The 18,115-nt window shown below is 35.3% G+C and overlaps 1 protein-coding gene and 1 pseudogene across 3 annotated transcripts; both read left to right on the forward strand.

The window, feature by feature from the left end:
- The first annotated feature begins 1,357 nt into the window (after positions 1–1,357).
- LOC21407088 lies at positions 1,358–7,189 on the forward strand. 3 transcript variants are annotated; one of them, XM_024172968.1, is made up of 2 exons: positions 1,358–1,485; positions 5,409–7,189. In XM_024172968.1, the coding sequence occupies exon 2, from the start codon at positions 5,432–5,434 to the stop codon at positions 7,136–7,138; it is 1,707 nt and encodes a 568-aa protein (XP_024028736.1). In that variant the 5' UTR covers positions 1,358–1,485; positions 5,409–5,431; the 3' UTR covers positions 7,139–7,189. The 3 variants fall into 3 exon arrangements, with proteins under 3 accessions (XP_024028736.1, XP_024028737.1, XP_010107493.1); XM_024172969.1 differs by having other exon boundaries at positions 5,418–7,189; XM_010109191.2 differs by having other exon boundaries at positions 5,428–7,189.
- Positions 7,190–12,106: 4,917 nt separating this feature from the next.
- LOC21407089 lies at positions 12,107–13,084 on the forward strand (annotated as a pseudogene).
- Positions 13,085–18,115: the final 5,031 nt, after the last annotated feature.

Consider the following 18,115-nt stretch of genomic DNA (forward strand, 5'->3'; position numbering starts at 1 on the left):
AAACGCAACACAAGGTTAAATTGGCAAAGAAATTCATCAGTAACATAGACCAACGACAGTTTAATCGACGGAATCAAGATCAACAACATCCAGGACATTACAAGGAATTGTTTTAGTGAGGGGGTGATTAATCCGGAGTGTTATAATGATGATTCCCTAGCCACGTTGTTGTTCTTTGGATGGCTCTGCAGTTGTGATCTTGGTGAGCTAGAAATGTTTAAGACCAATAGCACTCAAGCAACCTTTATCCACAAGATTTGTTTTTGTTTGAAGACCGAGTCCCCTTTAAAGTCCTTGCACTGTGTTGATGGCTGAATGTGGCCGACAAGGAAACGTAAAAGTTGTCCTACTTTAAGACCGGCATTATCCCAATTTGTCCATGAGAATGAAACTAGTAAATAATGACAAAACAATACAGCCGTCAAATTCTTCAAAGTAATTAGCTGTACACATTCTGTTGCAGATTATGCTGCAACAAATACTGCAACAAAGCTGTAAAACTTGATCCGAAAGTCGACTTTCTTGATTCTTGAAATCTTTCTATATAAGATAGAAAAAACATGGATGATCCGAACAGTTCAGAATGATCTCCTTTATAAATCTACTATTTCATTTACTTTTAACTTACCAAAAATACTCAAAAGTTGATTTTAATCAAAACAAATCAATTTAATTGATTCTAAACAATTTCCAAATAAACCGAACTTTCCCAAGATGATGTTAACAGCTGCCATTCAATCTTCAATTAGATCAATCAACCAAAACATGCCAAAATAATGTTAACAATCAAAACCAATCAAATCCGAAATTAAATCCCAACAGAAGATAATTATAATGGAAGTAAAATATGGCAAACAGCTTGTTTTACGTCACGATATTATTTTTGTACTTTCATGGCATTACGTCATAATATAGAATCACAAACACACACACACAAATGAGTGGTGGCCGAAAGACTTTATTTTAGGGTGGACCTGAATGAGAGCAAGACAAGTCTCATGGCAATAATTAATAAAGGGCACTGTGACATTTTATTTGCTCCTTCTACCTAACATTAATAGAATCATGTGATTGAGTATGAAAAAATATACAGTTAATTGAAATCGTCAAAAATAATATCGAATTAGATTAAAAAATGTATCACAATTACAGTGACATGCATCTAATATAAATGTAACAATTTTGAATCTGTGTCCCACGTATTGATATACGTATACAAATATATATATATATATATATATACAGGTATGGGTATTTTATTTCATCCTTATCATAGAATTCTCTCCTGTACGTACGTAATAATTGATCTATATAAGTGATCTATTAATAACACTTTGGATACCACCGACATGGGCCATCTCCCACCACTACATTTCACTACCTCCTTCAAAGCAGAGCAGATTCATCTGCCATCTTCCGTCGGATATGAGGCTTACCCAAGATTCTAGTCTCATATATCAACTCAAAGATTGAACTTTTTGTGAGGTATTTTACACAACTTTCTTTGTAATTAAATGAAAGTAGAAAGAAATTAGTTTGTGAAATTCTTTCCAGAAAAAGATATAAACATCTTTCAATATATGTGTGTTTGCAATTCACTCAGTAATCAGTTTCCGGACTGTAAAACTATGTTAATTAAATACAGTACTATCAAAGTAAAGATGTTTCCAAATAAAAGAAAATAAAAGCATAAACTAGCTAGTTCAACGGTGTACGGGTCTGAATATTTTGGCTCATATAGGCAAAAAGTAATGGATCTAGGACCATTGTTACTTTTACTTTTTTTTTTTTTTTTTTAATGAATTTAGTTGTGAAAGTTTGATAAATTAATCTAAATTTTCACTTCATTCTGGTCTTCTGTTTTTCCTTCTTCTTCTATCGTGTTTAATTAGTATTCACTTATAATTCATCTACTCTCCGGCCGTTGCATTCAGACTGATCCGGTCCGAACAACTCAATAAAACACAAAAAAAAAAAAAAAAAAGCAATAACAATAACAAAACATCTCTCGTTTCTTGCTCTCTCTTATTCATGACATGAATCAGCCCTTCTGATTGTTATACAGCATCATCTCTTTGGCCACCATTCACCTACTGAAACCGGCATCCAATAAAAAAACATAGCTTTTAAGAGATAATGAATTTTTTTTTTTTTAAAGGTGCCAGAGATAAAATTTCTTATTTAACTTCTAAAGCACAAAGCTTTTCCAGCATCTGCAACCGAGTTAAATAAGAGTCTTCTAGAACCATGGGTGTTGTAGGGTAAAATCCAGAACCTTGGGCCTCGAATGGGGCCCACGTGTCATAAACGGGGGCATTAAATGATTGGAGACAGCTCTGTCCTAACTGCCACGGCGGATGGCGGTTCTCTTAAGAGTAGACTACTAGTTAAAGGAGTGGCATACGTAGACAGTCGACCACTTCGAGGAGTTGAGAACAACATGAGGTCGACCGCACCAACAACTGAAGGCAGAGATGGGTCTAAGAGTACTTATGAGGTTGAGTCAACGCAAGTCGAGAGACATGCGAGATTTGCTCCAGAATTTACTATGTAATTCAAACATACAGAATTTAAGCAACCAAATCATCCTGATTGATTAAAACCTCCATCTTTCAGGATGTTATCCCAATGAATGAGGGAAATAATCCTCAATTAAATGGAGAAAATAGTTGGGACAGTTGTCAAAGGATTTAAATCAGGGATTGTAAGCTAAGAAATCCCAAGGACTCATTGATGGGAATTAGTGTGTAATTTCTTCTAAAGATTAGTGGATTCTCTCCTCCCCACACTGGACATAGCTCTTGAATTAAGAGTCAACCACTATAATTCTTGTTTGTTCTTATAATTTGATTGCTTTTAATCATGTCTATAATCATTACATTCGCGCAAACCATTTAAAAATTTATTATATCTCTGTTGACGAATTTTTACCGTCAACAATGGGCTCCATCATAAGGGATTGGAGTTACAATTCAAAAGGTTAATTTAGTGACTGCAGTAGCTTACTCCCTTATAAACCCATCATAGCTCTCATCTATTGCCAATATGGGACTTTCACACCTCCAACAATCCCTCCTTCAAACAAAGTACCAAGGCCCCCCTTTGAATGATAGTCCATTCCATCCAATGGATGCTCCATCACGTCTCTATTGCATTAGATGGAGATCCCACCACTTTGTGCTCTCTATCGCATATGGAGTTCTCCACCGCGTCTATTGCTATGCGTTACCGTAGAGGGAAGGTCTACCTCAAGCGTTTCCAAAATTTTTCACCATTGCGATATTACCAAGAGCCCACATCTTCATTCGGCACATCAATGATTCATCACCGTGCGTACACTTGACAATATCTAGGTTCTGGCTCTGATATCAATTTTTAGAACTATGGGCTCTACCATAAGGGATTAATCTCGTGAGTGGAATAGCATACTCTTTTATAAACCCACCATAGCTCCCATTTGTTGTCAATGTGAGATTTTGTTCGCAGCTCCAACAGAGTCCATAAGCTCAAACGAGAAATGTTTTTACATTTCCTTTTGATGTACTCTTTTATTTTTTTTCTTTGAGTTTTCTGAACCCATTACTTCGACTGAACCTATGAGGGTTCTTTTTTTTCCAGCAAACTGAGTTTCCCTTCCTCAGTACGCCCATAACTCTTTCATTGGCCGCATCGCATTCTGTAGAGGATTGTTGAGGTCATGGTTTTGAACATCAAGAACCCCGTTAATCTCTTTCCTTGTTGTGATTCCATCCGTTTCCCCCCAATGATGTTTGATTTGGCGTTTTTTAAATTACGTTTTCCCCCAATGATACATTGATTTGGCTTGAATCACGTTTTCCCCTAATGATACTTTGATTTGGCTTGAATCACGTCTTCCCCCAATGATACTTTGATTTGGCTTCTTCTTTGTTTTACAAAAAAAAAAAAAAAAAGTTTTGATTCCTAACGTTTTACAAAAAAAAAAAAAAGTTTTGATTCCAAACCGTCACCATGTTTTAGAGCCAAAAGTTCGAGCCGCCTGCCCGTTATCTAAATGAAAACTTTGGGCCAAGTCGGGTCGGTTGCTATTTTTAACATGTCCTGGATGATCTGGCCCTAAAGGGAGAATTTCAGCCTAGCACAATCCTAATATGCGTAATGGGCCAGGGCATGCCCAGGTTGGCCCAAACTTTAATGAGAGAAATTTTAAAAGAAATCACTTCGGGTCGGGCCGAGGACCCGGAATGATTATTTGGGCCTAGATTATAGACCCTGATGGGCTCAAACATTTATGTGGGCCGGCCTGAGTCGAGATGGAGCTAACAATGATCGGCCTCGGGCCAGCCCGTTTGGTCTAACCTAAACTTACAACTCTAACCATGTTAAAACAATCAATTCACTCGCGTGCTGTGCTTGATTAGATGTACATCTCCAATGAAATGCTTAATTTTAATATTTGAGTAAGAAATTTACTCTGCAATGCAATGTTATTTTTCTAACAAATCTGTTACATAGTTGGTAGCAAACTTGCATATAGCAATAGCAAATTTGGATATATTTACTTTTCCATTTAATAATTACATCACATGCATGTTTAAAATATTTTAAAATTAAATTTTAGTTTTGCAACTTTCAAACTTAATGATTATGACAAAAACTAGATTTCGCATTTAAAATATTATTATACGCTATAGTACAAATGAAAATAACATATTAAATATGTCATTAATAGCGGAGGAGCCATGCTATGCTCCCCCACTAGCCTAAGTGGCTCTTTTATATTATTACTCCAGCAGTAATTTTTTTTGGCAGTTTATTCTTATTTTGCCCCTCCTAAAATTTCAATTTGTAATATTTATATCAAAGGTTTTAGAAAAATCTCATATATACTACAAATTTTAATTTTTGAATACTGATATACTCTTATTTTTATTTAAAATACCAAATAAACTAAAAATCAACCAAAATGTTGTATAGATGAGTAATTTTTTGATCCATAAACTTTAGAAAGTGAATTAAACTCGATTAAAATTGTTGTATTGTTGTTTTAGGAAAAAAAATTTTGTTTAATTCTTGCCCCCCTCAAGAAAATTTCTAACTCTGCTACTCGTCATTATCACACATTTTAATACCAAATATACAATTAGTATTAGCATTTGTATTGAAAATAATTTCAATTTGTTTGGTCAACAAGTTTAATTTTTTTCTAGCATGCATGTCATAATAATTTTGTATTAGGGAAATTTATATACAAACAAGACAGTCCGTGACTTGAGAATTTTTTAGCCTCATAATTTTTAAAAAGGACACTCTGACCATATTTAATTTTTTGTGTTAATTCGCTGGTGAAGTTCTGGAAATCAATCATAATTTCACTTCATTTTTATCTCTTATTTACTATAAATTAGCCATTTTATTTACATTATTAGTTTGTCGAGATACAAAAAGGAAGATGCACGGCGAATGTCAGGATATGAATCAGGGGACTACGAAAACATCACAGATCCAATCTGAAAAAACATCAGAGAGTCAAGCAAAGACAAGTCATGACGTCCGAGCTGCAAAAACATCAAAGAATCAAGCAAGGACAGGCAATCTTATTGACTTCCAAGCGGATCAAAAAACAAATCAAGCAAGGACATGCAAAGACGTCCAAGCTGAAGTTCTCAGAAAAGACTTTCTTGGGGTGACCAAAGATGAGGAACTGCTAAAAGAACTGGAGGAAAAAAATGACACCGAAAAAGCTCGAGAAGAAGAAGAAGAAGAACGGTCGTCACGGGCGAAGATACAAAGGGTTATGCATTACTTGCTGCAAAATAATGACAAAATCATAAAGCATTTTGCCCCAAGGGAGATTTCAGTCGGCCTACTTCGTGCTGGTAATTCCAAACTTTGTAAAAAGGAACTCAAGCTTAAATTGGCAAAGACATTCATCAAACGTGGCGGACAAACACCGGTTCGATTTCTCACCGAAATCATGTCCAACATCCCGGAACTAAAGACGCACTTCAGCAAGGGAGTTATTCCTGATGGATACAATGACGATTCCCTGGCCAGGTTGTTGTTCTTGGATGGGTGTGCAGTACTACAGTTTATACACAGTTATGTTTGGGATGAGTTAGAAGAGTTTAAGATCAATACCACTCAAGCAGCCTTTATCCAACAGGATTTGTTTTTGTTTGAAAACCAAATCCCATTTAAAGTACTTACACTGTTGATGGGCGTGATGCATATGGACACGACCGACGAGGAATGGGCAATGCCTTCCTTGTACAAGGCTAGCATTATCCAATTTGTCCATGAGAACAACATTTGTGCTCCGAGTAATGCATTCAATTATTACCGCAGACGATGGTATCGACAAATGATTGGAATACTCGACCAAATAAAGCCGCTTCACCTTCTTGACCTTCTACGGAAGGTATCAATATTTGGTAGTATCAAGAATGTCGAAGACGAAAGCGATGCCAGAAAATTCCTCTCGGATGTTTTTGATCAACCAAAGAATTGTCTCTTGAGTTTGGCTAATTGTTTTAGTGAAAAATGGTCTTATATTGCGGACAAACTGGAAAAGCGTGAATGCATTGAGCAACGGTCTCTTCGTAGTGTCCAAGAACTCAAATCATCTGGAATTACAATGAAGCTCAGCAATTCCCGAAGCTTGAAATCTGTATCTTTCGCTACTCATTGCCTTGGTATTTTTGGTCACCTTAAACTTCCTGCTTTGAATGTCAATGACTCAACAGTGCGTAAGTTGTTGAACCTGGTCGCCTACGAAACATGCCTAGACGATAGTGAGAGATGTTATTCGGTCACTTCTTACTTAAACTTTCTCGATTTGCTCATTGACACCGAACAAGATGTGAAAGACCTAAGGACGGCACGCATACTCCGGAATGCTCTTGGTAGCGACGCAGAAGTAGCCAAATTATTCAATACGCTAGGTTTAACTTACTTGCCCAAGTCTAATGAAGATCATTTTGAGAGGATCCACACTAAAATAGAAGAGCATTATGCGAAAAAGTGCAAGATCAAGATGGCTCAGATTTATGCTTCTTATCTCAGAAACCCCTGGCCTACTTTGGGCTTTTTCCTTGCTCCAACAGCTCTTTTATTAACGGTCGTTCAGACTTGGTATGCCATCAATCCCAGAAGGTGAGAGCTACAGCTCAAGGGCCGATCTTTCTTGGGAAAAATTTCAACGTTTGTAATTGATTTGAGTTTGCTGGTTCCTTTTCATCAATCTAGAATGAACGTCGACGTTGAAGTTGGTTAAGCTGTTAAGGATGCATATAGTAGGCCGTATTTGTGTTGTATAGTATTGTATAAATAAAATAAAATATTTGGTTTTGTATTGTAATTAGTCGTTGCATTAAGTTTACAATATGTTTTTCGTTATCTTTCTATAGTTAATTTCTGTCAATGTATTATTCCAACTGATCACTTTCTTGATCATCACATTCTCTCTATCTTCACTTTTCTTCTACTGATACACTTCCCTATCTCTCGCATTCTTTTTCTCCTCATTCCTATCTACACTTTCTTACTCCTCGTTATCTCTCTATACTTTCTCTCTTCTCATTTTTTATATTGGATATAAAGAAAAAACAAGAGCCATCAGTTTCTACTACTATCAATGTGTCAGGAAGCTATGATGATAAATGAACATTAACCAAGACACCCAAAGAATATTGCTCGTAATTACTCTCCAACATTGCGCGTTCTATTTTTTATGCAACTCCAATTTCTTTAGCAATACCTGCTATAATGATAAGTAAAAACTTTTGTTCAATTTAATAAATGAAAGAAAAATTAACATTGGTTTAGTAGCAAGTTTCTTTCTATCATGCACGCGTTCGTACTGCTTTGAATTAGGGAAAACTTGTTGGAAAAAAGGCTTGGAAACCCTTTTTTTGAGGTACCATTTTGAGGCTCAGTTTTGAGCAAGACTCACCTCATATTAGTGATAGTTCAATTTGGATTTGTGTTCTTCTTTGCGAGGAGATCGATATGATATTTTCGAACCATGCCTTACGTTTATGGCAATCTTTCTGATAGTGTCCAGGCTTATGACAGAAATGACACTTATCATCATTTTGTTCCTTCTTGTGGATTTGGACAGATGACGCTTTAATCTTTAATGGTCCTTTATTGCCCTTTCCATTCTTCTTTCCTGGTTTCTTTTTAGCTACCCATGAGATTAACTAAGTGAATTCCTTGCTTCTTAAACCTTGCTTCCTCTTGAATAAGCATACTGTGCGGTTCAGTCGCATTCCACTTATCCTTTATGGTGTTATAATTAATTTAGAATGGACCATATTCAGGAGGCAAGGAATTTATGATAAACTGCGCAAGGAAATTTTCACTCACTTCCATTCCCATGGATCTCAATCTTGCCGCTGTATTCGTCATGCATGATACGAGAACCATCAAACTTCACGGTGGTTAATGTACCCATTAATGTCCCACTAAGAGACTTATCAACAGACTCAGACTGGGAACGTTCTTCCACAAATTTCATAAATTCCACAGCACTTTTGGTCTTAGGAATTGTGGACTTGATGTTGTTTGCTACAGTCATTCGCATAAACATTAAGCTCAGTCTGTTTAATTTTTCCCAAACCTTATGGAAAGATCTCTGGGCGTCACTGCTATCTTTAGTAAGAGCAGCATGCTTATCAGTCACGAGTGCCAAATCAAGATCCAGAACACCTAGGTGAAACTGGACTTGTTCACTCCATTCAGAGAAATTGAGCCCATTAAATTTCATAATAGACGAAGCTTGCGAAAGAAGAGAGACAGAAACGGGTGCTGCAAAATACATAGAATGCTCATTCATTAATGCTTTGAGTTGTAAATTTAAACACCAGATTCGAGGAATTACACAGTTGTACCAAGTCATATTGCTTATGTGGTATACCCATCCAATGAGATTGTACCATTTAGATATTTTGTCTACGTCAACTTTTCATTTTTATTTTTTTCTTTCCTAATAGGTATTTGCATTGATTATTGAGTCAAAAACACTTATTATTCTACCAAATTTCTTTTTTTTTTCCTCAGCCGATGGAACAACAAGGGACATTCAGAGAAATTTGATTATTGTATTTTAGGAATAAAAATAATAATTTAAAATTAAGTCATTAAAATAAAGAAATTTGGTAGAACAATAAATGCTTTCGACTCAATAATCAATGCAAGTACTTATTAGGAAAGAGAAAAATAAAAGAAAAAAGCTGACATATGCAAAATATCTAAATGGTACAATCTCATTAGATGGGTGTACCACATAAGCAATATGACGTGGTACACTTGATGTACTGAAGTTCTCTTTTAGGTGATACAACAATAACAAATTGATGCTTAATTTTTAATTTCACGTAAGTGGCAATTAAATATACTCCACTTAGATACGCTTGCTATCTTTGGATATGCTAAACAAATCTAACCAAGTATATCAATTAACCACTTTAATGTTCATGATCATAAAATGACTAATCAACCTTTGGGCCATCCTTAAATATTTTATAATCTATGAACTTCACATACCCATTACATAAAAATATTACCATCATGTCATCTCATTCATAAGCATCACATAATCATAGGTAATTGAATTTTATTTAATTTGACATCTACGGAAACTTTCTAATTTGGCCACTTTGGTGACAAACAAATTATTCATAATATAGACATCAAATCAAATAATACTATTATACAATTTGGTAATCATAAAACTTTAAGGTTTGGCCACTTTGGTGACTAACAAACTACTTGGATTGATTTATTCAAATTGCATGATAATGACAATTATCAATATTATAGTATAAACAAAATGTTGATTCTTGATGAAACAAGCATTACCATAACGTCAGTATGCATAAATAAATGTTGTTTCAGAAGCAACAATATACAAACATCATAAAATAAAAATAATTAAATCATAATTCATCATCAATAACATACTGTCATATATATGGATTTGACAACTTCATCTGGGACATATATAATAAGTAATATTATAAAACTAAAATCTGTACACATGTTTAAATAGTAATTAGGTGCAAAATCGTTAATCAATCCTCGTGAACAAAATTTTGCGTTAAATACATAATATATAATGTATATGTGATCAATGAATAGAATTGACAGAACCGCTTCAACCAATACCAACTTAAAAAACGATAAATATATTGTACTTATTTTCAACGCATCATGCCAATCATAAATCATAAATTATAAACCATGTGAGTACGTGTCAAAAAAGAACTTCATAAAGATTTAACAACACTCATGGCCTTCACTTGTGCCGAGCAATTGCAACAAATCAAATACCTTTTTTTAAAATTTTGCAGCCGAAAATCATAAGAATAATAATAACATAAATAAATCTATCATTCATATAAATGTGTGTGTATATATATACATGTTTATCGCAAATTGAAGAAATACATAAAATCAATATAGTGAATCACGGAATGCTAAACTCAAAACTCACTATAAGCAGTGTAACCGTAATTTAATTTTTTTCTATCATCATAATAAAAAAAAAAAAAAAAAATTGACATCATAAGAGAGAAAAATTGATAACATCAACGGAAAATCATAAGTTCAAAAAACTTAGGGCTCTGACACCACATGTAAGTAATTCTTTAATTATGCAAATAAACTATAATTTTGCATAAACGATAATGTCCAAGATCTTAGAACTAAATGATTTTCACGATTCAATAATTAGAGAGAAAATGTACATTGATCCATGAGAAATTCTTGAAGAGACCAAATTGATCGCACGATGATTTAAAAAAAAAAACTGTGTTTTTCTCCCCTAATGATCCTCTTTCTAACATACATACTAATAGAACTCATAAGCTTATTTATAGGTAGAGAGAGGACCAATTTCCTAATTTCATCAAATATTCTCTTTCTAATAAAGAACCATTAATTTAAGGAAACTACCATTTCTCTGGATGACCAATAGGATTTACCTTTTATTATTTTATTAACCACTGCGTCAAATTTTCTTAAATTGGAAATATCTATAAATGCACATGGGACACTTAATGAAAATTCTCACAGAATAGCCATGGAATATGAAATCTTCTCTGTAGATCTTTCGGACCCTTTAGATCTTTCTCAAAATAGAATGCAGGATACAGCTACGAAATCGGCATCCCACTCCTGAACCAACACGATCAATATAGCCCCTGGAAAAATACAATAAAAACCTGAAGGGCCAAACCAATGTATATTTCAAATAAAAGAACTTGTATGCTATCTTGTATAATATTAATGCCATTCCCTTTTTAATACGCTTCTTTCTACCTCGACAGCCAACACATTCATCAGTCAAGAATCAAGGTATTTTTTCAACCAACTCTGTGTGAAGTGTGAACTGAATGTTAGTTGTGAAGTCAGTTTTTAGCTTCTTTGGAGTTAAGTTCATTGGACTTCTGAAATCAGTTATTAAAAGTGAAAGTGAAGTACTGATGTTTATTATTTAGTAAAGTTCGTTTCATGTTCAATTTCTTGATATATTTGTTGGCTGGTCTTTTTTGGAATTGAACTATTATGAAACTTTTTTGTTGTTTTTTCCCCCCCCCCCTTGAATTGAACTTTGAATCTGAGTATAAAAAAAAAAAAAAAAAAAAAAAAAACTTGCTTTTTTCTTTTTTCCGGATTTTTTTAGTCTTTTCTGTGTAACAAGCCCATTGGGCTAAGCATCAGGCCCAACCCGCCCATTGTAATCTTTTTTCTTTTTTCCGTCAAGTCGAGTGGTGCTCACTGATCAACCTTTGTAAGGAGATTCTAGGCAACGACGACAACATCAAGGAGGGAGTCATTGAGTGTGTAAGACTGTTCGGTCCTTTGTAATCTTTTGAACTTAGTGGATTGATCATTGTCTGGGCGTGGCCCCGCAGAGTAGGTGTGCGCACCGAATTGCGATATCATTTTTTTGGTGTCCTTTACGTTTCTGCATTAGTTTCCTGCTTTACTATTTTGCTGGTTTAATTTTAAATTTTCTGTCACAAAAAGTGTTACAGTAAAGTGTTGCAACACCACTTGTAACACCAGGATAAAAACAGACCTTACAATAATAACTAAAGGATGAATAGTATTATAAAAAATGGTTAAAGGCACCAACATTACATGACCCTACTTTTAGTAGGTTTTACTGTGCCCAATTGAATAAAGTATTGTTATTTACTTTGATCTTGTGCGGTTCATATATAATTTGTAGGTAATCGTGAGGACATTATTGAGTACGTACCGGGCGTGAACGCAATTGAGCCAAAGGACTTACCATCGTACCTTCAAGAAACTGACGTCTCGAATGTAATGCATCGACCAACAGACAAGGCATTCAAGGATGTAAAAAGGACTGATTTCATTCTTTGTAACACAGTTGAAGAGCTTGAATTAGACCCCATTTTGGCCTTGCAAGAGAAGCAACCATTTTACGCAATTGGACCAGTTTTCCCATCCGGAGGCCCGAGTCCAACTATACCCAATGGCTCAACACCAAGCCTCATGGTTCAGTCATGTACGTTTCATTTGGTAGTTTTGTGACTTCTAGAAAGAGTGACATTGATGAAATAGCCCTTGGACTATCCCTTAGTAAAGTGAATTTTATATGGGTTCTTCGTCAAGCTGTGAGCTATGAAGAGCCTTATGTCCTGCCAATTGGATTTGAAGAAGAAGTCAAAGATAGGGGCTTGATTGTGACGCGGACAAATCTGATCGACGTAATCTCATATCCATCAATAGGAGGGTTCTTAACACATTGTGGATGGAATTCTACATTAGAAAGTGTTCCAATGTTAGAGGAAAATGCTTTCCTCTGACGACTGATCAGATCACCAATAGGAAATTAATAGTCGGTGGTTGGAAGATTGGGGTCAACATTAGTGACAGGTCGTCATTGACTAGGATAGATGTGTTAGAGAAGATCAATCGTTTGATCAAAGGAAAATCAAGTGATGAATTGAAGATGGAGACAATGAAGGTACGGCAGACTTTGAATAGTGCCTTGGCTGGCAATGGGTCTTCTGGACAGAATTTGTCTGTGTTCAATGCTAATGTGAAGGCAAAAATCAGTAGATGAATTCAACAAAATAATGGCAAGAAAAAAACTATATCTTTGTTTTATTTATTTATTTTTGTTTCTAAACGCTTTACAATGATTAAAATTTAGAATCTATTTGTATCATATATGGTATGTACACAATATTAGAATCTATTGCAACTATTACTAAGGTGGTTTTTTCTTTTAATTTTGGTGAGGGCATTCAAAATCTACTTTATGGAATTACTGCTATATGTACTTTATATTCTGGATCCTAAAGCTGAGACAATTACCATCTTTAATAATAATTACTGATCACTAGTGTTTCAAAGGTGACATAATATCATATCACAAGTGTCAATCTACTAAATTATACTTTAGTCATAAATGGTTACCCGTGATGACCGGTGATATGTGTTGTATATGCAAAAGAATATGTTAAATTACCGGTTTTATTTCATCATATTACACTTCGACGACTATTCTTAATTCTCATCGGTGACTCTGTTTTAAATTTTCAAGTCGTTTCCAAACCTTGTAGGTAAATTACCTTGACTGGCAGAAACAAAGGAAAAAAAATATTTTAAATTTTTTTGCTTTATTTATTATTATTATTATTATTATTATTATTATTATTATTATTATTATTATTATTTCTTTTGTAGAACCCATCGATTTTCATGAGAGTACGATTATTTAAAGAATAACTATAAACTACTTGTACGTTGGTGTTGTTATGCATTTATAACAGTAAATTGTCTATGTGTTGCATGATTAAAAAGCTTAATATGTAGAGGTGTCAAATGTGCCGTGCAGGGCTGACACGACACGTCTAACCCCAGGCCCGTGACAGGCCTCGGTCGTGCTTGGCACAGCCTTGCACAGTGCAGGGCCGCGCTAGGGCCGGGCCTGAGGAGAAACTCTCAGGCTCGGAACTGGCCTGCGGCCATAGTCCATAAGGGCCAGAGCCGGGTCAGGGCCTAGGCCCTTCATGGGCCAGCCTTGGCCCTTGTAATTTTTTTTTGCAATATTTAATAGAAAAACAAAAATATATCATATGCCCCTAAAAGATACGATTTTATTGAATTAAGATAATACGAATAAGTACACATAAATGACTGCCTCATTAAAAACCTTGTTAAGTAAAACCCGTGGGGAGATCGGGACAAAACCTTTGTGAAGGAAAAAACAATCTAGTATTCTATGATAAGTAAATTACAAAACCTAAGTTCTTCCAGAAGATTTTGTTATTTCTAAGTTAGAAAAATAGTATTGTATTGAATCATCCATATATTGTTGTTTTCATCTTCTCGCGTCTTCCTAGCCTTTAATGCACATTAGCCTCTCTATGATATCTGGATGCATTCTACTTCTCTTCTCGTCAAGAATTCGGTTGCTTGCACTAAATGCTTGCTCTGATGCTACCGTTGCCGCTGGAGTTGTCAGAATGTCACGAGCTATTACGGACAGTATTGGAAAACGATCGGTCTTGTTCTTCCACCACTATAAGATGTCCAATTTTTCGTTATCAATTACAAAATTTGCTTCAAAATATTTTACCAGTTCGGTAGACGCTTGTGTTGATGACGATCCTGTCATTTTCTCTTTCTTCTTCAAGAAACTCCACGACGAGCCTTTAGGCCCCGAACTGCTAGTTGACGTTGAAGTTCCCTGTTCTTTTTGACATGTGATGTATTTTGCTTCATACATACGAAATAACTTTTCTAACATTCTCCTAGCGTCAGTAATAGTTAGTAGCATATCAATACCTAAATTTTCTACTGTAGCAGTCATCATAGATTTAGTCCTATCTACTACGCATCTAGGATCTAAAATGGTTGCTAATGCATATAACATAGGACAACCTGACCAATAACTTTTAAATTTAATTTCCATTAGCTTAACTATGTTTTCAAAAAGTTCAGTATCCCTATAATAAGAAAATGTTTCTGAAATATTACATAGTTGATGTAAAGCTAAATGTGCAGTATGTAAAATTTTACAACCCTTCTGATGTGAGTGATAGTGTTTTTTGGCAGGAGTCCACACTCTCACCTTGGTGCAATGGTAGACATGTTTTTCAATGTCTATCTAGATGATCAATAGCCCTACCCTTTTTATTAGAAAAATGCTTTTTACAACCGCACGAATTTTCATTTCACTTGTTTTTGGATTTGATCGGAGCTCCTTTGTGAAATGCTGCCATGTAGGAGAAGCTCACGGTCTTTTTCCCCTACTGCGTTCTCCAACTTTCTCGTTGTACACTGAAGCATTATCAACCGGAGCATTTTCCGGTTCAGTCCCATCATTTCATCCTCGAAAAATGGCTCATCACCAAACTAAGGGAGAGCAAAGAAATCAGGGAAGTTTGATGCGGTCATTTTCTGGAAATTGATTGAACTTAAACTTTGTAAATGAAAGAGCAAGAAAATGAGTGATCGCGAGAGAAAAGCTTAGAATCAAAATCAAAGAGACAACATGAGAGATAGAATGAGAATGAGATGAGAAGTTGAGAGTGAATTGTTGTGTGAGATTTATGGTGGGATTAAGGGGTATTTATAGGGAATTTTAGGGTCAAGGCTGTCATGGGCCGACTGTTGGGCCCGTGAAGGGCCCAACGGTCACAATCCTCACAGGCTGGAGGGCTTTTTGGTGGCCGTTTCGCGGGCCTGAGCCGGCCTGAACAAGGGCTGAATTCGGGCTTGGGCCGAATTGGGCTAGGGCTAGGCCGCGGATCTTCACGGGTTAGGGCTGGGCTTGGGCCGCGGGCTGAGAAGTCGCGGCCCAGCCCTAGTCCATCAAACGTGCCGGGCAGACATGGCCCATAACAGTACCGCATTCGGCTGGACGGCTCGGCCCATTTGACACCTCTATTCATATGAAACGTCCCCTTTTTCTACAAGTGTCAATAGCAAACTTCCTTTCATGATAATCAAGTCTAGTAACATAGTTGATTTTTTTTTTTTCCTTACATTGAAACGTCACTTTTTTACTACAAGTGTCAATAGCAAACTTCCTTTCATGAAGAAAACTACTTTTAGAACAAGTTTGCTCTTATTAAGTTATATATGATAATAAATCTATGCACTCATTTGATTACTCTATGATTCTCTGATCTAAGTACTTCTGACGATAATAAAAATCAATAGCAAGAGAATTATAGAAATGGTAAAATAGTTTTTATAAAAACACTTCTTTTGAGAATACAAGCAAATATTATAAGGATGTTATTTACTAAACAGTGGTGTTATTTTCTACTTTTTTGTCACTCTTTGGACTTGCATTGGATTACAGTTAACATACGCCCAAGTACTTCGTGCTGATGATGTTAAGTAGTATTTTAACTTGCTTCTTTTGATAAGAAGTAACAAAGTTAATGTATATATTGGTGGACAAGGTAGGTGGCACCAGAATATGCATTATGGGGCTACTTGGCCTATAAAGCAGATGTTTTCAGCTTTGGTGTTGTTGCACCAGAATGTCTTTGTTGGGTGCCCTTTGTTTTCGGTGCCCCCTGATTTTGTCTTTGTTTTGTGCCTTTGTCCCCTGTTCCTGTTTTGCGGGTGTTCTTTTGAATGAAATATTCATTTAGCAAAAAGAAAAAAAAAAAGAGCTAATTTTGTCACTTGTTAATTTTACTCTCCGAACTCTTATTTATTGTGAAAACGGATGTTATGAGGTGGTAACTGTGATGTTCCGTAAGGGGGCGTTACATCCACTATCAATATATAATAGATATAAATTGATTGGAAATTTGGAATTTGAACTTGATCGATCCTAGTGAAATCGGACTTATTATTGAATTTATCCTTATTTAATATTAACATTCTGTCCTTCTTTAGTTTCTTCGATTCTAATTTAAATCACCAAATCTCCAATTTCATTTTATTTAAATAAAATTTAGCGTTAACTCAATTCTGGTAATTAGTAACGATCAATCATCGTGGAATAATACTCTGAACTGAGAAATTTTTATAACATGACTACGATAGCGTATGCTTACACTCATAAAAATCGTAACAAGTTGAAAACGCAACACAAGGTTAAATTGGCGAAGGAATTCATCAGTAACATATTTTAATGACATCCGACTGTTTAATCGATGGAATCAAGATCAACAACATCCAGGACATTACAAGGAAGTGATTTAGTGAGGGGGTGATTAATCGGGAGTGTTATAATGATGATTCCCTAGCCAGGTTGTTGTTATTTGGATGGATGTGCATGCAATACTACAGTTTTTATTTATGCAGTTGTGGTCTTGGTGAGTTAGAAATGTTTAAGATCAATAGCACTCAAGCAACCTTTATCCACAAGATTTGTTTTAGTTTGAAGATCAAATCCCCTATAAAGTCCTTGCACTGTGTTGATGGCTGAACGTGGCCCACAAGGAAGCGGAAAAGTCGTCGTACTTTGAGGCCGGCATTATCCCAATTCATGCGTGAGAATAAAACTAGTGAAAAATGACTCATTTAACGGTTATACAAATGGATGAAACAGAAAGAAAAAAGAAAAAACGGACAAAAAGAAATAAAGACAGACGGGTAAAGTAAACTGTATAAATCAGCTTTAATATGAAGATGTTAGTACCGGTCTATTCTTTTGACTAAGTTTTGTTTTGAAATTGATTAAGCAAATATGTAAGAAATTTGAAATAGTAAAAGGACACAAAAAGTTAGTATCGTGGTTCGATATCCAACTACATTTGCGTGGTCATGCTTAGACGTCGAACAATTTACTAAGTAAACAGTGCTTCAATTCAAATGAACTTAATCACCCTAAGACTCATTCTTTAAGTATGACGCCTATAACTTGTAACTATTTAATGAACTTGTTCAGTGAGATTCCCTCAACTTACAAAGTTGAAATCCCTTCCAAACTTAGTTTTCTACAAAAAACCTAAATTCCTTCTCTAGAAGAAATATGAAAAACAAGTGCTCACAAATAATCCGACTCTTTGAAATTCTGAGGCTCTAAAGGCATTTAAAGAATAACGTGAGACTTTAGTTAAAAAGACAAACAATACCCAGTTGTCAAATTCATTAAAGTAATCAGCTGTACACATTTTAT

The sequence above is a fragment of the Morus notabilis genome, unplaced genomic scaffold (genome assembly GCF_000414095.1).
Source record: "Morus notabilis unplaced genomic scaffold, ASM41409v2 Scaffold342, whole genome shotgun sequence".
Classification (NCBI taxonomy): Eukaryota; Viridiplantae; Streptophyta; class Magnoliopsida; order Rosales; family Moraceae; genus Morus; species Morus notabilis.